The 25,351-nt window shown below is 43.9% G+C and overlaps 1 protein-coding gene across 5 annotated transcripts in view; it reads left to right on the top strand.

Moving 5' to 3' along the window:
- Positions 1-25,351, top strand: part of prdm10 (PR domain containing 10) — a 169,851-nt gene that overhangs the window by 30,704 nt on the left and 113,796 nt on the right. For 4 of the 5 annotated variants that reach the window (XM_072238496.1, XM_072238494.1, XM_072238490.1 and 1 more), the window contains exons 2-4: positions 6,809-6,966; positions 19,516-19,680; positions 21,225-21,284. In XM_072238496.1, coding sequence (XP_072094597.1) covers positions 6,874-6,966; positions 19,516-19,680; positions 21,225-21,284 — 318 coding nt within the window. In that variant the 5' untranslated portion in view covers positions 6,809-6,873. Of the gene's footprint in view, positions 1-5,565; positions 5,585-6,808; positions 6,967-19,515; positions 19,681-21,224; positions 21,285-25,351 lie in introns of those variants that run through there. The other variant, XM_072238492.1, reaches the window with a different exon arrangement.

Genomic DNA, 25,351 nt, shown 5'->3' with positions numbered 1-25,351 from the left:
TTCTATAATCTTTCTCACTGTTTCTTCAACGATCTTTCAACAAATCTGAGGAGGTGGCCAGAGGTTGAATGCATCCATTCAACTATTTCTGCCAAGCCCCAAGTTGTAATTTTCTCACTTCCTTCCATGCACTTGAGCTAATTATGTTCTTGAGATTCCCTCCTGGCTGCATTTCAGCTGATCATATTGAAGTTTCTTGTTAGTAGGTTCTGACTCCTTTCATTGAAAACTTATCATCTTGACCCTCTGCGAATTCTTTAGATACGATGACCTCCCAAATTCATACTCTGTTCTGCAAAGTCATGTTTAGATCTTTCCTTCTGTTTTTGCTCCTGACTGAAATATCCTTTTTAAAAATGAGTTTCTTTGTGACTGTGTGTGGTCAACTGCTGCTCATCGGTCACCTTGAATTTTGATGGCGAGACCAGTTAAATATAGAAAAAAAAAGTCAGTCCAGTGGGCATTGGCATGATGAGTCATATGGGAGGACTGGAAAGATAAATTGCATCTGACTGGTAAGGCAACTGAATTAGAAGTCCAGTGTAAACAGTGGAAGCACATCACGTTAAGCTACCCATCTTCCCATTCTGTTTGCATTTCTTCTGCCATCAGAGATGCAGGTACTGTGTTAACCTTACTCAATCACTTCCAAAATCCACAGAAGATAGTCATCCTTGAGATTGTGGGACTGCCAAGCAAGTGACAAGAAGTGTGCAATTACAGCAGTATGACGTTCCCCTATTTATTCCACAATTTAGCTCATGCAGCCTTATTTGTAATATTTCAAATATATCATCCTTATGTCTGTGACATTTTTAGGCAACATTGTCACCCTACCATCCCCATCGGGCCCTACCACAAGTGAATCCCTCCAGTGAGTAATGTTATGTTGCCATGTATGATTAAGTGGTCAGTTCATCTTTAAGTAAGATTAGTATAGTTGGACAAAATGGTCATAGGGATGTGGTGGGCTTCGGGCCTGTTTCTGTGCTGTGCAACTTGAGGCGTCACAGTAGCGTCATGGTTAGCTCACCACTATTACAGCTTGGGGCGTCCAAGTTCGGAGTTCAATGCCAATGTTGTCTGTATGTCCCCCCCGTGGAATGTGTGGGTTTTCTCGGATGCTCCGGTTTCCTCCCACATTATAAAGCTTGGGTTAAATCGTGTTACTGGGAAGTGTGGCTCAAAGGGTCGGAAAGGAATATTGATGCCATATCTCAATAACAAATAAATAAATTCCATGGCACCAGTTTCCTTTGTGCAGTGGAATAGGCACCAAAGAACTTGCAAACCACAAGGAGATCTTGGCCATAGTGGCTTTGTCCATGTTCCGTTTACATTTGACACAGAAGTCATCCATTTGGCCTATCCAATCAGTGCTTGTTCTCAGAACGAACCCATTTCTCCATAATCTCTTCTCTTGCACATGCCCATTATTGTCCTTGATTCTTCTACTACCCAGTGACACCAGGGGTAATTTGAAGTATCCAGTTACGTAGAAACATAGAAAATAGGTGCAGGAGTAGGCCATTCAGCCCTTTGAGCCTGCACTGCCATTCAGTATGATCATGGCTGATCATCCAACTTAGAACCCTGCCCCAGCCTTCCCTCCATACCCCCTGATCCCTTTAGCCACAAGGGCCATATCTAACTCCCTCTTAAATATAGCCAATGAACTGGCCTCAACTGTTTCCTGTGGCGCAGAATTCCACACATTCACCACTCTCTGTGTGAAGAAGTTTTTCCTAAACTCAGTCCTAAAAGGCTTCCCCTTTATCCTCAAACCGTGACCCCTCGTTCTGGACTTCCCCAACATCGGGAACAATCTTCCTGCATCTAGCCTGTCCAATCCCTTTAGGATTTTATACGTTTCAATCAGATCCCCCCTCAATCTTCTAAATTCCAGCGAGTATAAGCCTAGTTCATCCAGTCTTTCATCATATGAAAGTCCTGCCATCCCAGGAATCAATCTGGTGAACCTTCTTTGTACTCCCTCTATGGCAAGGATGTCTTTCCTCAGATTAGGGGAGCAAAACTGCACACAATACTCCAGGTGTGGTCTCAGCAAGGCCTTGTACAACTGCAGTAGTACCTCCCTGCTCCTGTACTCGAATCCTCTTGCTATAAATGCCAGTTAATCTAATAATCTTTGTAATGTGATGGAAACTGGAGTATTGAGAGGAAGCCCACGTGGCCATAAGGGAATGCACAAACTCCTTGCAGCACTGGCATTCTGAATCAATCCTACGTGAATGGAGCTGTGAGATTGCTGCATTGGCTGCAGTGCTGCTGTGTCATTCTCTGATGTGGTATAGTGGCATTCTTGGCTGACTGGCCAAGGGACAAGTGAGAGCTTGTTAGGTGTCAATGTCAGGAAGTGTGAATACTTTAATCTTATGTGGATGCAGCTGTTTCTTGCTCAGAACCACAACTCCTCCTTTGGTCAGGTTGCTATTGTCCCTGAAGGCTCCGTACAAGACTCTAAGTAGAGATTGTTCTTAAAATTTGACCACCATCTTTAAAATGCAGCTTTGTCACTCATATGCCTGTTGCCTCCTTTCCTGCTGGCCAATTGTAGTTTAATCATGTTCTTATCTTCACCCCTTATTCTCTGATAGCAAAAACTCATCAGTGCCCATCAGTGGTTACTGTCTAGTCAGGGGCACCAGCAAGGTAAATGTATCAGGCTCATGGGCAACAATTCACACTCCGCGTCGTGATAGAGGATTGTCAGAATCTTGACAACCAGTCTCTCAGAGCCTCTTGTCGATGTACAGCATGGGTTGGGGTGGCCTTTATTTGAATGACTGCAAGAGCCTCATCCCAGTCTGGACTGTCCAGTTGTTTGCTAGCCCAACCATTGGAAGGACTCAGCTCATTTGTATTCACTTCCCATTCTGACTGGGGTTTCTTCTCTTTTTCAGTCTGCTATGCCATCAAAGTTGTGGAACCTGATGTCTCTGCTGGAACTGTAATCCCTTCCCATCTATTTACCCAACGTTTTTCTGTTCTGAGCTATACAGCTAGTCACCTACCTTCAGCAACCAGCCTTCATTATAGAGTACAATTACCATTATGCTTTAAAACGTTGTTCACGGCTTGCTGTCTGTCGCACTGTCTCGGTGTCTGAAGCTTTTGCTGTGGATCTGCTTTCATCAGGTGTGGTCAGGTCTGATGCAACCGGTTGGTGTTCATCACTTGGGTTCCCTGTAACGACACTGCTACTGGGTACACTTGATCTCTTGCTCTGCCTGACAAGAAGTTGGGTCATACGGTTTAACCTGAGCCCAGTGTTTCCACCGGCTGCCTCACTGGGACTGAACACCAACACAGGCGTCATTCATCTGGAGCACCACCTGTGGTTCTATCCACCTGGGAACGAAACCTGTCTTAACAGCCAGCTCCCTTACCATGGTCACCTCTGGTTGTGGGAGGAGTATCTTCTCTCCCTTGGCTCTCTCTGAGCAATATGTTGCTGCTCTTTTTTCTCGATCTCTCAATGCCTTACCCTGTGTAGCCCCCCTGGCCAGCCTCAGGGTCACTCAGCTTGCTGTCATCTAGGGAAACAACCCTCGGCCCCGTCAAACTGGGTAATAGTTTGTGTGGATGCTGTGTGATGTACCCCACCCCATCCAAATAACAGACAATACACCAGATACGATTAAATGATTTACAGTTTATAGATATTACTGGAACTATATAATTAATAGAGAATAAAATATAAAAGGAAAATAAAAGGTGCCACACTTATCAAAGTGTAATCTCTTCGTGCACAAACAGTTGGAGCTCAGGACCCTCCTTATTCACCCTGCGATCCCCTCGGACCACCTCGACCTGCCGCCTGGGACCAACAATGGTAGTCGACCAGACGCACCACAAGAGTCCGTCTCCGTCTCCTCTCCTCGCCGAACACCCCGGACCTCGGACTCCTGCTCGGGGTCTGACCCCGTTAGCAGACTCACAGCACCTGGTCCATCCTCTGTCTCTGTCTCTCTCCTGCCTTCTGCACAAAAACTCGTGCATCACAATGTCTTACAGACACACAGAAAGAATAACATCTATTCCGATTGGTTTGCTCTCACCCTCTTATCTGTAAGCTGTGTACGTACATCTATTGATGATTCTGGACGCATCTTCAGTGAAGTTCCTGGAATCATCGGGTGTTTCGGGTCTTTCAACATCATACAACCTCCTCCAGGTGACCCAGCCGGGACTGATCAGACCCCAGCTTGTGTCCAGATGGCTAGCTACTTATGACTCCATGGCTCCCCTCTTTTGAGCCATAGCCATCTTGAGGCCCTCTCTGCCGCATCAGTGGTACTGCAGATGGCTCTCCTCTTCCTCTCTCCCTTGATGCCCAAAATGCTGAAGGCTCTAACTAAAGAATGAGCTACGAATCCCCTACAACCACCCTCCACTGGGAGACACCTCGCTCTCCATCCAGCCTGCTGACAGTTGCTGACCAGTCCTGCGTACTTGGAGAGCTTCCTTTCAAAGGCCTCCTCCAAGCTATCTTCCCACGGGACTGTCAGCTCCAGCAGCACCACTTGCTTAGTAGACTCAGACACTAGGACAATGTCTGGTCGCAGGGTGGTGGCTGCGATATGGTTGGGGAACTTCAGCTGCCCTTCGAGGTCCACCAACAGCTGCCAGTCCCTTGCAGAGGTCAGAATGCCTGCAGATGTTCTTTTGGCAGGTATTGGCTGCTCCCCAGCTCTGACAAAGGCAATGGTCTGCTTGGAGGGTCGGGACTGCTTCGCCCACTCAACTCCTGTGCTGACGGCTTCAGCGATGGTCTTCAGGACCTGATCATGCCTCCACCTGTACCGTCCCTCACCAAGTGCCCTTGCGCAGCCGCTGAGGATGTACTCCAGGGCTCCTGGCTTGGAGCACAGTGGACACGCTGACGACTCTGCCTTGCCCCATGTGTGCAAGTTTGATGGGCTTGGAAGCACTGCCTGGATGAGAAATTGGATGCGGTGTGGTTCGGCTTTCCAAAGATCAGCCCAGGTCACTTTCCTCTCAACCGCATTCTCCCATCTTGTCCAAGCTCTCTGTTGCTTCATTCCCACCACCTTGCAGGTTCCCGTCTCCTCCACTACTGCTCTCACCTCCTCCTGAACTAGACGACACCTTTCCTTTCCTCTGGTGTCCACTTGGGGAGTTGGGAAGCATCCTAGCCCAGCTCGGCCTTGTGTGACCACTCCCACCAGCCTCCTGTGACGCAGCCTCGCCTCTGCCTCCTGAACAGCTTCCTCTGCCCTCCACTTCCTGCCAGTCCTCACTTAGATCCCTGCTGTAGCCACCTTCGGGTCACTTGAGTCCCTATACTGTAGCACTTCTCTGGCTCTTGTTACCTTGAATTCTTCCTCCAAGGATTTGAAGGGCATTTGCAGTTTGTTGTGGTGTCCAGGGAGTGCGATGCTGCTCAGGCTCTTTGGCAGCCCCAGCCATCTCCTGAGGTGGTTGCTAACCCTCCTCTCTAAGGCTTCGACTGTCGAGATCGGAACTGCATAGACGAGGAGGGGCCACAGGATTCTGGGAAGAATGCTATGCTGATACACCCAGGCTTTAAACTTCCCAGGTAGGCCAGACTTGCATCTACAATGCTTCCATTGAATTGCATATAATTTTCAAACACCTCTGTCTTCATGCGAACACTGCAGACACCCAAAATTAATGTTAATCCAACTGGCTCTGGGCTGGCTGCATTCATGCATATTCAGACATCTTGGGTCAAATCAAGTGTTTCTTTGTTTGCAATCGACCTCAGTCTGCAGCTCCAAGAACACCACTGTTTTGGGTACATTTTAAATTTAAGCTACAATCCACATTCAAGTCCAAAGACTGCTTGCTGTTGAAATTAATATTTGCTATATACCATAACTCCAGAATATGTCCTAACAACTTGGTATAGTGGCATTCTGGGCTGACTGGTAAGGGACAAGTGAGAGCTTGTTGGGTGTCATTGTCAGGAGTGCAAATACTTTAATCTTGTGTGGAAGCAGCTGTTTCTTGCTCAGAACCACACCTCCTCCATGGGTCAGATCATTTGGTGGCTTTGTAATCAACAGTCATGTGATTGAGTGGTCAGTTTTTTTAAGAACTCATCCCTGGTGCCATTAGCACTATTAATTTTCCATAGATCTGTGTAATTGAAAACAAAGTTTATAGACTTCATATATGCTCATTGCCATTGCACTCAAGCTGTGGTATAGGGTTTGAGTAGTAAACCATGAAGTAACAACACTGAGGCAGTTAGCTGCAGGCTCCCCGCTGAGTGCTATTAGTGCTTGCTATTTACAAGGACAATAGAATTTCAGGTCCGCTGTGTGATTGTTAATAAGTTTGCCTTTTAGGCATTAAATAAACATCACCTTAACATTGATCACCCAGGTAAATTGTAAAGTGATGGCAGGGTTTAAAATATGATTTGGTTATTTGAACAGCTTCGACATCAATATGCATTGGCCTGAAAAAAATTATCCTTGCATTGCTGTTTTAAAAGTTGTGAGTTTTCTCTGTGATATCACATGGAAACAGTGATCCATATAATTAAAATTGAAAAATAGCAATCTGATCTTTGGCTTTTTCCACTGCCACTAAATGGTGAACATTTGTTTTTCTTTTGGGATAAATTTTGCACATTGGTTTATTATGATATTATAACGTCCCCATATGGGGAAGTTTCCTGAAGCCTTTCTGTCTTGTTGAAGTAAGTTAAATGCTGAAATTTTGCACTTGTATTAAGCCTATTCAGGTTTGCTTACCTCTTTATTAAACATCTGTGTATTTGTCTGTTTTCCAGGGTTGAGTTATATTTATGTTCCTGATGTCAATATGTGACTGCAATAAATGATGTACTGAGGCTGCATGAGACTTCTCAGGGGATCAGAAATGGAGTCTAAGACTGACAGTCCGCCTGTCTGGGGCACATCATCTGAACAGGATCAGACTCCGACTCAGGTGAGTGCATTCTATCATTGAAACATGGAATCACTTTGTAAATCGAGTGATCAGTTGTGTTGCTTCAGGCAGATTGTTTGGATGAGCCATACGAGATGAATAGAAAGGAACATTGAGATAACTAAAATATAAGAGGAATGGCATCACAAAGGAAAAATAATGGACTGGTGAAGTTTACCCAGTTACTTTGCACTTTCTTCAATAGTCCTCTTTAGGATATCTTTAGCACCTATGCTGCAACCCTGAAAGGCCAGAGTGAAGTGTGGTGCTCAGACTAAACAGCGTTCTTCATGGGGGTTCAACCAGAGTTTATGTGATCGACCTAGCATCCACTCTGCTGTTACTGCTCTTAAAGCTAATGGCCAACTTTCCATTTGCCCTTTGAATTATTTTATATGCTCTCTATTGTTTTTCTGGTCCTGCATTTCAAGCCCCAACTACTCACTTGTTCTTCCAGTTACTGTTATCCTGTGTTAATGATTACAGCAAAGTCATAGTCATACTTTATTGATCCTGGGGGAAATTGGTTTTCGTTACAGTTGCACCATAAATAATTAAATAGTAATAAAACCATAAATAGTTAAATAGTAATATGTAAATTATGCCAGGAAATAAGTCCAGGACCAGCCTATTGGCTCAGGATGTCTGACCCTCCAAGGAAGGAGTTGTAAAGTTTGATGGCCACAGGCAGGAATGACTTCCTATGACGCTCTGTGTTGCATCTCAGTGGAATGAGTCTCTGGCTGAATGTACTCCTGTGCCCACCCAGTACATTATGTAGTGGATGGGAGACATTGTCCAAGATGGCATGCAACTTGGACAGCATTCTCTTTTCAGACACCACCGTCAGAGAGTCCAGTTCCATCCTCACAACATCACTGGCCTTACGAATGAGTTTGTTGATTCTGTTGGTGTCTGCTACCCTCAGCCTGCTGCCCCAGCACACAACAGCAAACATGATCGCACTGGCCACCACAGACTCGTAGAACATCCTCAGCATCATCTGGCAGATGTTAAAGGACCTCAGTCTCCTCAGGAAATAGAGACGGCTCTGACCCTTCTTGTAGACAGCCTCAGTGTTCTTTGACCAGTCCAGTTTATTGTCAATTCGTATCCCCAGGTATTTGTAATCCTCCACTATGTCCACACTGACCCCCGGATGGAAACAGGGATCACCAGTACCTTAGCTCTCCTCAGGTCTACCACCAGCTCCTTAGTCTTTTCACATTAAGCTGCAGATAATTCTGCTCACACCATTTGACAAAGTTTCCTACCGTAGCCCTGTACTCAGCCTCATCTCCCTTGCTGATGCATCCAACTATGGCAGAGTCATCAGAAAACTTCTGAAGATGACAAGACTCTGTGCAGTAGTTGAAGTCTGAGGTGTAAATGGTGAAGAGAAAGGGAGACAAGACAGTCCCCTGTGGAGCCCCAGTGCTGCTGATCACTCTGTCGGACACACAGTGTCACAAGCACACGTACTGTGGTCTGCCAGTCAGGTAATCAAGAATCTATGATACCAGGGAAGCATCCACCTGCATCGCTGTCAGCTTCTCCCCCAGCAGAGCAGGGCGGATGGTGTTGAACGCACTGGAGAAGTCAAAAAACATGACCCTCACAGTGCTCGCTGGCTTGTCCAGATGGGCGTAGACACGGTTCAGCAGGTAGACGATGGCATGCTCAACTCCTAGTCAGGGCTGGTAGGCGAACTGGAGGGGATCTAAGTGTGAAGGATCTAAGAAAGAAGGAGACCATCTGCCCCATCTTGTGTGTACTGACTCTCAATCACTATAGAAGCTAGTTCTATGTTGTGACTCTTTCTCTGTTGCCTAGCATATTTTTTCATTATTTATCCAATTCCCTACTAAAGACTACAGTGGAAACTATCTCTGCAGTATCTGCAGGCAGTACAATCCAAGTTCCAACCACAAGTTGTTTGAAAAAATTGGTATTACTTTACTTTTTTTTTGTTCTTTCTTATGGTGGCCTCCAGTCCTTGACACCTTTGTTAAAGGAACGGCCTTGCATAATCCCCTTTGTTCAGACCCCTCACTTTCTACACATATCAAATCTTCCTGCATCCTGTCTTTTAAAAATAATAGTTCCAGTGCCTCTAACCCATCGTCATAATTGTAGTCCTTTATTCCAGAAGCCATTCTCATAAATCTTCATTGAGTCCTCTCTAGTGCTGGTCTCTCCTTCCTATATTGTGACCAGAATTGAACATAGCATAGCCATTGAGTCTGGACAAGTGTGTTTTACAAAAGTTAAGAATTAATTCACTGCTTTGATGCTCTCTGCCTCCATTCTTAAAGTGCGGAATTGTGTGCAACTTAACTGCTTTCTTTTTGTAATTTATTTTTTATTGAATTTCATCATCAAACAAACATTTCCACAAGATGTATTTCAGATGCTGTACATATATATCATATAATCATATTTGTCACAAATCTCCACATAATACTTATCTGAGGTATACACTTACAGAAAGGAGAGGAAAGAAAGAACAATCAAAAGAAGAAAACTATGTACAAAGTAGGGAGTGATTTTTTTTTACAACATACTCATTGACTTGTGAGAATAAAATCAGGACTATGAGGTGTTATGCAGTTAAAACATTTTTTCCAGTATGAATAAAATTTTCCAACTTATGATCAACAGGTGCTGTTATCTTCTCCATTTTGTAAATGTCCATTGTAATTTCCATCCATACATTTAAAGTTACCATTTCCTGGTAAGGGTCTTTTTACCAGCCACCAGCAGTACATTCATTAAATATTAATCTCTTTTCAACCTTCCTTGAGGTATAAACCCAAAATATATGGTCTTACTCTCTAAGGGTATTTCACATTTAAAGATGTCCTGTAGGGCATTATGTATCCCACTCCAATAGTCTTTGATAACGGGGCATTCCCAGAAAATATGATAATAGTTTACATTTTGATTTCCACAATTTCTCCACAAACAGGGGGGTTACTATCATAATGGGATTTCTGAGAGGGTGTAATAAAATATCTTATCAAGTTTTTCCACCCGAACTCCCTCCATTTCTGTGAACTGGTACACTTCCATTGATACCTCCATATTATTGTCCAGTCTTCCTCATGTTATTATCCCTCCTTCCTTCTCCCATTTTGTTTTAATGTATGAAGTTGAATGTGTTTTTAAGATTTGACAGACCCTTGAAAAAGGCTTGAAATTATTCTACTACCATTGTCTGAATTATATGCTTTTCTAAATAGCTCTATCAGACACGTACTTGCCTTGGTTACATTTTTAACTGTCCTATTAACATACTGTCGCATTTGTAAATACCGGTAAAAGTCTTGTTTTCCTAATGAGTGTTTCTCTTTGAGCATTTCAAAACTGAACAGTGTTCCTTCTTTCATTGTATTCCAAATAGCTGTTATTCCTTTAGCTGTCCAGTCCTTAAGGCTAGCATCCAGTTTGTTCGGTGTAAAATCTGAGTCGTATGCACATCATTTAAGAATTGCAATGTCTCTCTCTAGGTTATAATCTTTTATAATAGTTTTCCATATTTTAAGAGTCCATTTCACCCACGGGTTGTCAATATTATTTATGTAACTTTGTAGGTTGTTATCAGCCAAAATTGCTTGTATGCGGATGGAAAGTATCCTCTCCTCAATGTTTTTCCATTGAGTGTCATATGATGGGTTGCACCAGCATATCACGGTTCTCAACTGTGCTGCAAAATAATAATCTCTAAGAGAAGGTAGGCCCCGTCACCCCTTTTCCTTGGCTAATTGCAAAGTTTTGAGATGAACCCTGGGCCTTTTACCTTGCCATATATATCTTGATAGCATCTTGTTCCATTCATTGAATTAATTTTGATTAAACTCTATTGTTAGGGTCTGAAAGAGATATAGTATATTCATTTTAATAGATTCAATCCTTGAACTAAGACCAAGAAAAGGAATTAGGTTCCATCTTGTTATATCTTCCTTAATTTTTTTATATATAGGCTGATAATTGCATTCTGATAATTTTGCCAAATCTTTTGGCATAGTGATGCCCAAATATTTGACGGACTCTGTTTGTCATGCCCAAGGATATCTACTTTCAATTTCTCTTGGTGAGCTGTAGTTATATGAAAGTAGTTGGGTTTTATCTATGTTGATCTTCTATCCTGATAATTGGCCATATTGTTCAAAGGATTGCATCAATTTAGGTAAACAGTATGTTGGTTGCCCTAGGTAGATCAAAATGTCATCCGCGTAACAGGCCAATTTATGTCCTGTCCCTTTAATAGTAATTCCCCTGATATCTTCATTTTGTCTGATGTATTGAGCTAATGGTTCCAGATATAATGCGAAGAGTAGCAGTGACCATGCATAACCCTGTCTCGTGCCCCTTTCTAGGGTAAAACTATTAGATAAATATCCATTGATTTTAATCCTGGCAGTAGGATTGTCATATAGTGCCTGTACAGTTTTAATAATTGTGTCATGTAGACCAAATCTATGTAAAACTCTGTAAAGAAAATTCCAATTAACCGAATGCCTTTTCAGCGTCCACGCTTATCACTATTGCTTCAATTTCATTTTTTTAAATATGATCCATAGTGTGAAGTGTCCTTCGTATATTGTCTTTGTTTGGCGTTGTTGTATAAAACCTGTCTGATCATTATGTATCAGTGTGGGTAGAAACTCTTCTAATCGTTTGGCCATGATGGAGGTAAATATTCTATAATCCGCATTAAGAACAGGTATTGGTCTAAATGACCCACATTCCATTTTATCCTTGCCTTCTTTCAGTATAGCTGAGATTATCACCTCTTTCCAGCTGGGTGGCATTCGCACCTTTCTTAGCGTCCAGTTCAGTGTGGGGAGTAAAACAGGGATTAACTCACTTCTAAACTCTTTGTACCACTCTGCCGTATATCCATCTGATCCTGGTGACTTGCTTAATTTAAGCCGACTAATTGCAGTTTCTAGTTTAGCTTCAGTTATGTCAGCAGTCATCGTTCTATTTTGTTCCTTACTTCAAATGGGTAACTCTAAAGAATTCAGGAAGGTGTCAATTTGGGTTATGCTTCCCCCTGGAACTTTGGAATATGGAGTTTTGTAAAACATTTCAAAAGCTTCCTGAATTTCACTTAGCTTATTTTTTTATCACTTTTGTTCTTGGATCCCTTATTCTATGAATTGTATTTTTTGCTATTTTTTTTCAGTTTCCATGCCAGTATTTTCATAGATTTAGATCCACATTCATAGTCTCTCTGTTTCAGAAACATTATTTTTTTTCTAATTTCTTGTGTAGCCAAACTATTAATTTCATTCCTAATTTTTTTCATTTCCTCTAGTGTATCCTGTGCCAAAATCGATTTGTTTTTTTCCCTAGTTCCTTCAGCTTATTTTGTAATTCCTCTAATGTTTTATTCCCTATTTTTTTCTTATATGAAGATATTGCTATAATTTTCCCTCTTAGATTAGATTAGATTATGAGAACACTCAGTCCTCTTTTATTGTCATTTAGAAATGCATACATGCATTAAGAAATGATACAATGTTTCTCCGGAGTGATATCACAGAAAACAGGACAAACCAAAGACGAACACTGACAGAACCACATAATTATAACATATAGTTACAGCAGTGCAAAGCAATACCATAATTTGATGAATAACAAACCATGGGCATGGTAAATCAAGTCTCAAAAGTCCCCGAGTCCCCGATAGCAGGCGGCAAAAGGGAGAAACTCCCTGCCATAAACCTCCAGGCACCATCAACTTGCTTTGGAAGCAGCCGACCACAGCCGACACTGAGTCCATCCATCTGAAAACTTTGAGCTTTCGACCAGCCTCTCCGATTCAGCCTCCTGAACGCCATCCTCTGCCGAGCGCCTTCAACCTCGCCCCGGCCGCTGAAACACGCAAAGCCGAGGATTTTGGGGCATTCTGCTCCAGAGATTCCGGTTACCACACAGCAGCAGCGGCAGCTGCGAAGTGGGCATTTCAGAAGTTTTCCAGATGTTCCTCCGTACTCCCACGTCCGTCTCCATCAAATCAGAATTGTGCACTGTCCCCTACTTGACAGTACTTTTCTTACTAAATTTGTTCCTTAAAATAGGGATCATTGAGTAGACTTGAATTTAGTTTCCAAGTAGTATTCTTTGGTTGTAGGTCAAAATCAACAAATAAATATATAGGTGCATGGTCACTTACATCTATTGTCCCAATTCCACAGGTGATTATTTTGTCTCTATCTTTTCCAAATGTTATGAAAAAGTCTATTCTTGTATATACGGAATGGGGGGGGGGGGGCAGAATAATGAGTACAATCCCTTCTGTCGGGGAAAAGGTCCCTCCATATATCTATTAGACCAACATCCTCAAAAAGAGTGTTAACTTTCTTATGTAAGGACTTTGTTTCATAAGTTTTTCTATTAGAAGAGTCTAATTTTGGTTGTAATTGTAAATTTAAGTCTCCCCCACATATCAAGAGACCTTCTGTTTCCGTTACCATAATATTAGTAATTTTCTGGAAGAAACTAATATCACTTCCTGGGGGTGCGTATATATTCAATAAAGTAACTGGATTTCCATCTATATTCCCCCTTACCAGAATATATCTGCCCTCCTTATCTCCCATTTCGAATACTTTTTGAGATGAGAATAGCAACCCCTCTTCTATGTCCTGATTTATATGAAGAGAAAAATAAATTAGTGAAGCCCATTCTCTTTAATTTTCCATGCTCTTTATCACTTAAGTGAGTTTCTGTAAATATACTACATGGGCTTGTTCTTTTTTCATTTTTGATAGAATTTTACTATGCTTGACTGGATTCAACAGCCCATTAATATTAAAAGAGATGAATTTTACTTTGTCCTTAGCCATGTGTATTTATCTGTTAGTATATCATTGAAATTTGCAGTATATAACTTAATCGATCTACTCCCTGAACGAATAAGAGCCAAGAAACGCGAATGATAAAAAAAAAGGTAACGAAGGTGTGATTCCAAGGCTGGGGTTTCTAGATGACCCTAGGTTGAGTTAGAAGAAACGTTAGAAGATAACCCCTCCTACCTGTGGGTTGAGGGCCCCTGTTGCAGTACCTATAAAAGTAAGTAAAAAAAAATCTATGTCCATTACACAGAAATAATTTCCCTGTGTATTCCTCCCATGTATGTATTATCATTTTAGGTGGGGAAAAAGGAATGAATGAATGAATTTTTAAAAATTGAGTAATATAAAATCCACATTATAATACATATTTATCGATTTAGGTATATCACCATCTATTTTTGCTTCCATTTAGTTTATCAGCACTTTTAAAGTTAGCTAAACCTTATGGCTCTTCTGGAGGAGGTGAGGGCTGTCCTCGGAGAACTGACAGTCTCTTCCTTCTCTGTTCCTCTTCCCATCCCCTGTTTTCTCGGTTCTCTTACTATTTCCCAAGCAAATCGGGATAACTGCTCAGCCAGACTTTCCCTTGGTTTCACCTGCTGTTCGTGTCTGTAGTCGCATCTTCCACTGTCTGGTACAGTCGTATCCCCTCTTGGTAAAATACCCTCAGTTTAGCAGGGTACGGGGTTTGGAATTTGATCTTTTCTTGCTTTAATATTCGTTTTGCTTTGGAATATTCCTTCGGTTTCTGTAGGACCGCCGGGGGGTAATCATGATTGAAGTATATTAACTTCACGTTCCAAAAAACCCTCTTCTTACCCCAGGCCCTTCGTAGAATCTCTGCCTTGCTCTTGAATCGAAGGAATGTAAGTACTATTGAGCGCGGTTTACTTTCTCTGTCTCTGGAAAGCCTCGAGATGAGTGAACGATGCACCCTTTCAATTTCAATCTCCATAGTCTGGGGAATCTCCAGCGCTTCCCACAGCAGCTTTTCTACAAAGTCTATCATCGATAATCCCTCCGCTCCTTCGGGAACATTATAAATCCTGATATTTTTCCGTCGCGATCTTTGCTCCTGGTCAAGCAATTTATTTTCCTGTTGATTTAATATTTTTATCGTCTTATTTAGTATCTGTTCCATGTTTTGCACGCGATCTTCCACCTTCTCAATTCGAGTCTCTGCCACCGCTATTTTCTGATTGACGTTGGCGAGCTCTGACTTTATATTATTGAGTTGCTGTTTTATATCTTTTTGGACTTCCTTTATCTCTTCCAGAATCCTTATCATATTTGCTGCTTCGCCTGCATGAGGCCCCACGTCAGCCTCGCCACCACGCGCATCGTGTAGGAGAGCCGTGAGCTGTACCTCTCTTCCATAGGCTCTGCAGTGATGCTTTTTTTTAATCTCCATTCTTTTTCCCCATTCTTACACCCCTTACCAATTCGGATATTTTCGGAAGATGGATTAATGGGGCAAAATATGTGTTTTTCCGGAGGAGCTGTTGATTCAAGCTGCCATTCTGAACGATGATGTCACCGGAACCCAACTTAACTGCTTTCTCAATCTGCTCTGCTATTTTCAATGCCTGTGCATGCCTATGTCTTCCCAGGCAGACAGGCTTGGGAGTATGTATGCACAAGTATGTATCTTTAACTGTGAATTGTTTCTCCTAATTTTTGATAATGAAATTTATCACCTCTCACTTTTAAACTTCATCTGCCATATGTCTGCCAACATTATCCTGTAAATATCCTGCTGCTATCTCTGATTATCTTTCTTACAGTTGACAATACTGACAAGTTTTGCACTATCTGCAAATCTAGAAATTATGGCCGACACCATAATCAAGATCATAAAGACAGATCAATATAAACAATGAGAACCTTTTCTGAATATATAACCTTTATTATATTAAATAACTGGATCATATCCCTCATTACATCCTTTGAAGGAGAACAACCTCAGTTTTTTTAATCTCTCCATGTAGCTGAAGTACCTTGTCCTTGGAGACAGTTTGATAGATGTCTTCTGCACCTGCTCTAAAGTCTTCACCTCTTTCCTAATGTGTGGTACCTAGAGTGAATACATTACTCCAGCTGTGGCTAAACCAGTGTTGTATAAAGGTGCAACACAACTTCCTTGTTTTTGTACTCAATGCTTTGACTTGTAAGATTTCTATCCTTTCTTTAACTACTTCTTTAGCCGGATGTGCCACTTTCAATGAACTGTGCACGTGCACCTCCAGATCTCTATTCTCTCAATGCTTTTAGAATTGTTCCCTCTGATTTATATTGTCTCTTAAGACACAGTTCTTCCACCTCTAAACTTGGAAGTCTTTTGTATATTCTGTATACTCAAGTCCAAATTATTATTATATATTACAAAAGCAAGTGGTATGTATGCTGACTCATGGGGAACCTCACTGTACACTTCCCTCTAGTTCAAACAGAAACCTTAAACTACCACTCTTTCCTATACTTTAGTCAGTTTTCTGTCCATGCTGCTTCACTCCACTTTTATCAAGTGCTATTTTGGAAATCCATCTGTATCACATGAGCATCATTTCCTTCGATAGGCCCTTTCTTATGTCACCAAAACACTCATCAGGTTAGTTAGACACAATTTTCCTTTCACAAATCTATGCTGGCTTTCTCTAATCAAACAGCACGGCCATGCCTGCTCTGATTATCATTTCCAGAATTTTACCCACTACAGAAGTTAACCTGAGTGATCACTGGTTACTACTTTATCCTTGCACTCTTCATTGAACAGAAGTGAAACATTCGTAGGGTAGTTCCCCAAAATGAACAGATACTTAGAGGATTATGGTCAGAACCTCTGCAGTTTCCTCCCTTCCTTTCCTCAGCATCTTAGAATCCATTCCATCTGCACCAGGATTATTTATATGTATGAAATGCAGTTGGTCTCTCTTGTATTTCCTCTATTAATGTTTTGTCCACCTGGAATATGGTACTGAGGCTTTATGAGGCATTGGTCAGACCGCACTTGGTATATGATGAGAAATTTTAGGCCTCGAATCTAAGACATGTGCTGACATTGGAGAGGGTTCAGACAAGGTCACGGGGATGAGGAGTGTTTGATGGCTCTGGGCCTGTACTCACTGGAGTTTAGAAACATGAGGGAGAATCTCATTTAATCATATGAGGGGTGATTGATAAGTTCGTGGCCTAAGGTAGAAGGAGCCAATTTTAGAAAACCTAGCACATTTATTTTTCAACATAGTCCCCTCCTACATTTACACACTTAGTCCAGTGGTCGTGGAGCGTACAGATCTTGGACCTCCAGAAAGGGTCCACAGGTGGATGAATGATAAGTTCGTGGCCTAAGGTAGAAGGGGATGAGTTATACAGCTGTTGTTACATGCACCGGCAGGTCAACCTTTTGAGTGATTATGCATAAAGTTTGAAGTTAAACTATATTGAAAAATAAATGTGTTAGGTTTTCTAAAATTGACTCCTACCTTAGGCCAAGAACTTATCAATCACCCTTCGTATTGAAAGGCCTTGATATAGTGGATGTGGAGAGGATGTTTCCTATAGTGGGGGAGCCTAGGACCAAAGGGCACAGCTTCACAATACTTCCCTTTAGAACAGAGATGAGGAGGAATTTCTTTAGCGAGAGGATGGTGAATCTGTAGAATTCATTGCCACAGGAAGCCGTGGAGGACAAGTCATTGGTTATACTTGAAGCAGTGGTCGATAAGCTCTTAATTAGTAAGAGTGTCAAAGTTTATGAGGAGGAAGCAGGTGAATAGGTTGAGAGGGATAATATATCAGCCGTGATGGAATGGTGGAGCAGACTCTGGCTGAATGGCCTAATTCTGCTCCTATGTCTTATGGTCTATTGTTAATTACATTTTTTTTCCATTATTGAAAAACCAGCAGCAGTTTCCTTAAAGACTGATGTAAGTGCTTCCTTCATGCTCAGCCATGCCCTCTGCTGATGTGAATGGAATCTTTAACAATATTTCTACAGCATTTCTAAAGTAGCAAAATATCTTGGTTATTTTCAAGGAGTATTATTGCATGAAATTGACACAAAACCTTATAAAATGTTATTAGGACAAATGATGCAAAGCCTGGTCATTGCTTTTCTTAAAAAGGAAAGGGAAGGAGGGATTTTGGCAGGAATGGCTGAGATTATTGATTTAACATTGAAGTAGAGCTGCCAATGATGGAATCAACAGCTCAGAATTTTTGGAGAGTTCATGACCGAGGGGGATTTAGGGCTGGGGAGATCACAATTAGAGAGGAGTGAGACCTTGCAGTCATAGAGTTACATAGTATGGAAACAGGTCCTTCAACTCAACTTGTCCGTTCCAACAAAGCTGCCTTTTTGAGGTAGTCAATTTGCTTGCAGTTGACTCGCATCTCTCTCAGCCTCGCCTATCCATGGATCTGTTTGAATAATGCACTGTAAAACGACTCCACATTCCAGCATTTTGTGTCTCCAGAGTTGCTATGAGACCTGGGTGTCCTTGTGAAATAAGCGTCTGGTTGTAATAGCTAATAAGGAAGTTAAAATGTATGCTGGCCCTCATAACAAGAGGATAGAATATAGGATCAGGAATGCCTTGCAATTTTATCTTGAACACTGTGTTCAGTTTTGGTTTCTTTTTCTGAGCAAAGATGTTCCTTCTGTGGAGGGAGTTCAGGGAAGATTCACCAGATTGTTCCAGGGCCAGAGGGGTAAAGGGATATGGGGAGAAAGCTAGAGCAGGGTTTAGATGATCAGCTGCGATCACACTGAATGGCAAAGCAGGCTCAGAGAGTTGAATGGTGGCCTGCTCCTACAGCCCAGTGTTTCTCTGAATGCACACAGGCACCAGACACACAGTTGAGCAGGGGTTCCCTCCAAACTGAGATCCACAGACCCCCTCAGTTAATGGTAGGGGTCCATGGCATACAAAAGATTGGGAACCCTGCTGTAGAGGCACATTGTAAGTGATAACTCAGTTCTGAATGGGATCAAAGTATCCAGCACATATCAATCTAATTAATAATACTAATATTATATACTCCACCCCTTTCTCTCAGCTCCATATGAAGGGTGTTGACCTGAAACACCGACTGTCCATTTCCCTTCTCAGATGCTGCCTGACCTGTTGAGTCCCTTCGGAAGTTTATTTAGATGAGTTCCTCTGGCGATTTGTGTATGTTGCTTTGGATTTTCAGCATCTGCAGAATTTCTTGTGTGTATATTTAGTTGCTGTGATTGGTTTATGAAGGATTTGGCTTTGAACAGCCTTTTCCAGTGATGCATGATGTCATCCCCAGCTGTCATTCAGAGAAGAGTTTTTGTAAATAAGTTTATTTGGAGGAGGATGTAAGACTCCTCATTCATCACTCCATGTTGCTAGCTTTCATGTGCCTTTCCTATCGCCTTCCTCTTTGGAAATGCTAACCATTATAGTGAGAATATGGGAGATAATGTGAATAAAGGATGCGTTATGCAATTCATGTGGCAAAATCTGAACCAAAAAGGTGAATGTCAAGATTCTAACACCTCTGATATTCCTTTTTTTTTAATGTTTACCACTTTAAAACCAAAGAGCTCACAGTTCCTCAAAAGGAGGATATTTGAATAAGTGGTTTTAGTTCTGTGATAATTTGGGATTTCCTTTGTCCTAAGGTTTCTTGACCTGGCATTTTTGTTCCTCAGGTACATTTTGTTCCAGAGAACAGTGCTGTTGCTCAGATTGTTTACACAGATGAACAGGATCGACCACCTCAACAAGTGGTTTATGCAGCAGATGGAACGTCCTACACTTCAGTGGATGGGGCAGAACATACCCTGGTGTATATTCATCAGGCTGATGGGACACAGGTAAGCTGGGAGATGACAGTTCAAGGTGCATTTTAAAGTACAGTTATTATCAAAGTATGTATGCAGTATACAACCCTGAGATTCATCTTCCCACAGACAGCCATGAAACAAAGAAACAGCATGGAACCCTTTCAAAGAAAACATCAAACACCCAATGCGCAAAAACACAAACCAAATTGCATAAATGGCAAAAACTGAGCGAATAACACACAATGTTAAACGTCAAACTGTAGAGTCCTTGAAACAATCTAGAAATGTTCAATTTAGTTCAGTTCAGATCAATTTAGCTCTGTGTGTTGTTTCTTGACTGCAGGCCGCAGAGTTAGTCCGCTCAGTCAAAATCGCGCAAAATAACAATAATTAAAAAATGAGTAACCAGAAATCAGAAACATACATAACATGAACTTCAGAGTCCTAAAAACGAGTCCAATCCACAAACTGCAATGATCAAACCTTGCCCAAGACCCAAGACCTTCCTCTGGCAGCAGAGAGGGAGAGGGAAGACTAGTCAAATGCAGGCAGATGGTGCCGAACACCCACTCACCTTTTGCTCTCGTCCTCGTTGATTTCAAACTTGCTTGCTGGTCAAATGCAGGCTGATGGCACCGAACACCTGCTCACCTTCTGCTCTTTTCATTGATTTCAATCTTGCTCGACGCTTTAATTGGCAAGTTGGTTGAGAATTCGAGCTAATCATGGGTTCACACTACGCCATTCCCAATCTCGCTCTTAACTACGCTGAAGTGAGACAGCAGCAGTGCCAGATTGCTCAGTTGGTCCAAAAACACATTATCAAAATGTAAATTACAAACTCCAATCGCACACGGATTGGTAGTAGATGTATATTTAAAAGAAGTAGTTGTTTCATGAACTGTCTGCAGGATGTCACCATTAGTTGCATTGGTTGCTAGTGCTATCTTTTGAGCCCGGGGTTGTGTGACAAGTGAATGTTCCCTCAGGTTCCTAAAGACCAAATCTGGCTGACAAGGTTAGTATAAAGCAATCTGAGCCATGGGATGGTGATGGATGGAGCACTCTGCCCATCAATGATTACGATTTTTGGTTGGCTACTCACTTACCTGCACATTGCATCCACATTTTAGGTTGATTGTAAAATGAGAAAACTAGAATTACATTTCTGTGGAAGTGCAAACAAGTAACCATTTTACCTTGAGTTGTGAGATGTAAATATTTGATGCAGGTGGATTTGTTGTGCAGTAAAGGCCATCTTTTCTTGTGTAATATCATTAAACTTGTGTCTGTGACAGCAATTAATGGCATTTCTGTAAGTCTGGGATCAGATTTTATGCCTGCAGCTCATCACATCCTTGTTCGGAGCTCTATGTCAAAAGTTGTCTGATAACATTCCTGTGGAACATTTAGAAAGTTAGTACAACATTAATAGTGCTCAATAAATGCATGTTTTTGTTATCCTGGGACTACTTCCTCTGGGAGCAGGTTCAGGGGACTTCGGGGAATAAGAGATCTGTTTAATTGTGATCGGTAACAGTAAACACTCTTGTAACTCCTGTTTTTTTTTCCAGGCTGTTTTCACCGATCAGTCCCAAGTAGCATATATCCAACAGGACACAACCACTCAGCAGGTATCAAGGGTATTCTGGTCATTGCTCTGCATTAAACTAAATGAATCTTTTTCGATAGCAAGCTTTTTGTGCATTGCATGTTCAGAAAGGATGGTGAAAGTATCCATGTGCATTTTGTAATTACTTGTACTTTGTGTGTGTGTGTGTGTGTGTGTGTGTGTGTGTGTATGTGTTGCTTTAGAGCAGACTGGTGAAGAGATCCCTCTGTACCCTGAGATTTGGGCAGGATAATGGAGCTCTGTCTGCACTGTACATTAGAACAGGGTGATAGCTGATGACTTACCTCAACTTTTAGTACAGGATGGTGGAGTAATCTTCCTGTAGTGTATACTTTAACAGACATTGAAGGCCTCCTGCATCTCTCTTCCACATTCAACATATAAAAAAAAATCTTGGGATTGTAGCTCAGCCTATGTGTTCACATACGTCAGTTCAGAACTTTGAAATATGCGTAAGTCTTTAATTTCCTTAAATTGCTTTGGCATCGTCTTATTGTTAGAATCACAGCCATTATTTTTATTTTGGTTCCTTAACATTGATGTTGGGGGTCCTTAAGAGTCTTTGGGTTCTCACATACAGTACATGCCACTTTATGCCAATGTAATTAGCAAATACAGGAACAACTCGCATTAGTATTTTGGTAACAGGCAACATTGATAGTTCACAACTGTGATGTATTGTGGCGACCCACTTTCTAGCACACATGAACCGGCGCGCGCCGGCCCCAAAAAGGGCGCCAGGCCATCTTCACCAGCAGGGAGAAAATCCCGCGTGCGGAAGGGTCTGGGAATATGCATTCCCCACAGCAATCCCGCCCAGGGAGGGGGGGAACGGGAAGGCTTTAAAGCAGGCCGCGAAGTTTGAATAAATCTCTTTCATCACAACTCTAACTCACCAACTCCGTGTGGTTATTCTAGCGCTGTGTGTAGCACACCGCTACAATTGGTGACCCCGACGGTCCAAATGATATTTGGACCAGAGATGACCGACGCTGCATCTGTTCACGCAGTTTCGTTAAAACTGCCAAGCTTTTGGGCACTGCAACCCTGCCTGTGGTTCGAACAAGCAGAAGCACAATTCCACGTTCGGCAGATAACCTCGGAGTCCACTCGCTACTACTACATGCTGAGCTCCCTCGACCAGGAGACAGCTGCACAAGTTGAGAAGTTTATACAGTTGCCCCTGGAGGACGGCAAATACACAGCATTCAAAGCCCTGCTCATAAGGACTTTCGGACTCTCACGGCGCGAACGAGCTGCCCGCTTACTGCACCTGGATGGTTTGGGAGACAGGCCAAAATTGGCATTAATGAATGAGATGCTGGCCCTGGCTGAAGGACACAAACCCTGCCTCACGTTTGAGCAGGCGTTCCTAGAACAACTGCCCGAGGACATATGCCTGCTGCTGTCCGACGCAGATTTCAGCAACCCCTGGGAGGTGGCAGCCCGGGCAGATGTGCTGTGGAATACCAGGAAAGAGAGAGGGGCGTCCGTCGCACAGATCACCAAGCCGCGTGCCCAACGACAGACCAGACCAGGCCCGGCAGCAGAGCCTACAAAACCCGGCGATGGGAGTGAGGAGCCCAACGAACAATGGTGCTTCTACCACCAGTGGTGGGGCACAGAGGCCCGCCGCTGTAGACCACCCTGCAAATTCCCGGGAAACGCCAGGGCCTGGCTATGGCGGCTGGCCATCAGGACAGCATCCTGTACGTCTGGGACAAGCAGTTGGGACGCCGCTTTTTGGTCGACACCGGAGCGGAGATCAGCGTCTTACCTCCAACGAGTTATGATACCCGCAACAGAGAACCGGGACCCACCCTGAGGGCCACAAATGGCAGCACAATACGAACCTACGGCACCAGCACGGTGCGGCTACAGTTCAGCTCCAGCCGGTTCACGTGGGACTTCACATTGGCCGCCGTGGCCCAACCACTCCTGGGGACGGATTTTCTACGAGCCCACAGCCTGCTGGTCGACCTGCAAGGGAAGCGATTAGTCCACGCCAAGACTTTTCAAACGTTCTCCCTGGGTGAAGCACAGTTGCCAGCCCCACACCTGGACTCCTTCACGCTGTCCGACAACGAATTCACCAGGGTCCTGGCGGATTTCCCATCAGTACTGACACCGCAGTTCACGGCAGCCATGCCCAGACACGGAGTACAGCACCACATCCCGACCCAGGACCACCCCTCCATGCCCGTGCTCGAAGGCTTCCCCCGGACAAACTCCGACTGGCGAAGGAGGAGTTCAAGAAGATGGAGGAATTAGGGATCATACGATGGTCCAACAGCCCATGGGCCTTCCCCCCCCCCCCCGCACATGGTGCCCAAGGCAACGGGGGGGGCTGGAGACCATGCGGTGACTACTGCAGACTGAACGAGGCTACAACGCCAGACCGCTACCCTGTGCCGCACATTCAAGACTTCGCAGCAAACCTACACGGTGCAAGGATCTATTCCAAGGTAGACCTCATCCGGGGATACCATCAAATCCCGGTACATCCGGACGACATCCCCAAAACAGCACTCATCACCCTGTTCGGACTTCTCGAATTCCTCCGAATGCCGTTCGGCCTGAAGAATGCCGCAAAGACGTTCCAGCGGCTAATGGATGTGGTGGGACGTGACCTGGACTTTGCATTCATCTATTTGGACGACATCCTCATAGCCAGCAGTAGTCGTCAGGAGCATCTGTCCCACCTCCGCCAGCTCTACTCCCGCCTGAGCGAATTTGGCCTTCCAATCAACCCGGCCAAATGTCAGTTCGGACTCGACACCATTGACTTCCTGGGCCACAGGATTACTAAGGACGGAGCAACCCCTCTGCCCACCAGGGTAGACGCGGTCCGCCACTTCCCCTGACCCAACACAATCAAAGGCCTGCAGGAATTTGTGGGTATGGTGAATTTCTACCACCGTTTCCTCCCCTCAGCAGCCCGAACAATGCGCCCCCTGTTCACTCTGATATCGGGTAAGGACAAGGACATTACCTGGGACGAAGAGGCCGCAGCCGCTTTCGTTAAAACCAAAGAAGCCTTGGCAAACGCTGCGATGCTAGTGCACCCCAGAACAGACATTCCTACTGCCCTCACGGTGGACGCATCCAACACAGCAGTCGGTGGAGTGCTGGAACAACTCATCGAGGGGCGCTGGCAACCCCTGGCGTTCTTCAGCAAACACCTACGACCACCTGAACTCAAATACAGTGCTTTCGACCGGGAGCTATTGGCACTATACCTGGTAATCGGGCATTTCAGATACTACTTAGAAGGTAGGCCCTTCACTGTGTTCACAGACCACAAACCGCTTACCTTTGCGTTCATGAAGGTGTCCGACCCCTGGTCATCCCGCCAGCAGCGACATCTGTCCTACATCTCCGAGTACATGATGGACATCCGGCATGTCTCGGGACAGAACAATGTCGTGGCGGACGCACTTTCCAGACCGACCATACAGGCCCTGTCCCATGGGGTGGACTATGCAGCACTGGTGGAGGCACAGCGGGCAGACTATGAGATCCCTAGTTACAGGACTGCAGTCTCCAGTTTGCAGCTTCAAGACCTCCCCATAGGCCCAGGTGAGAGGACCCTACTATGTGACGTAGCTACCGGCCAACCCTGCCCCGTCGTCCCACGAGCCTGGCACCGGCGGGTTTTCGAATCCATTCACAACTTAGCGCACCCCTCCATCAGGACAGCCATCTGGCTGGTCTCCAACAGGTTCGTGTGGCATGGACTTCGTAAACAGGTCAGTGAATGGGCCAAAACGTGCATGCAATGCCAAACGGCCAAGGTGCAGCGGCACACCAAGGCTCCGCAGCAGTTCGAACCCACCCGCCGGAGGTTCGACCACATTCATGTGGATATCGTGGGGCCCCCGCCAGTGTCATGTGGAGCGCGGTACCTCCTAACTATGATAGACTGGTTCACCAGATGGCCAGAGGCAGTCCCGCTCACCAACACCACCTCCGAATCCTGCTCCCGAGCACTGATCACAACCTGGGTAGCATGCTTCGGGGTACCAGCCCACATTACCTCCGACAGGGGCGCCCAGTTCACCTCCAGCC

The sequence above is a fragment of the Mobula birostris genome, chromosome 20 (assembly GCF_030028105.1).
Source record: "Mobula birostris isolate sMobBir1 chromosome 20, sMobBir1.hap1, whole genome shotgun sequence".
Classification (NCBI taxonomy): Eukaryota; Metazoa; Chordata; class Chondrichthyes; order Myliobatiformes; family Myliobatidae; genus Mobula; species Mobula birostris.
Note: the sequence above shows the minus strand (reverse complement) of the source record. Positions and strands in the feature narration are given on the sequence as shown.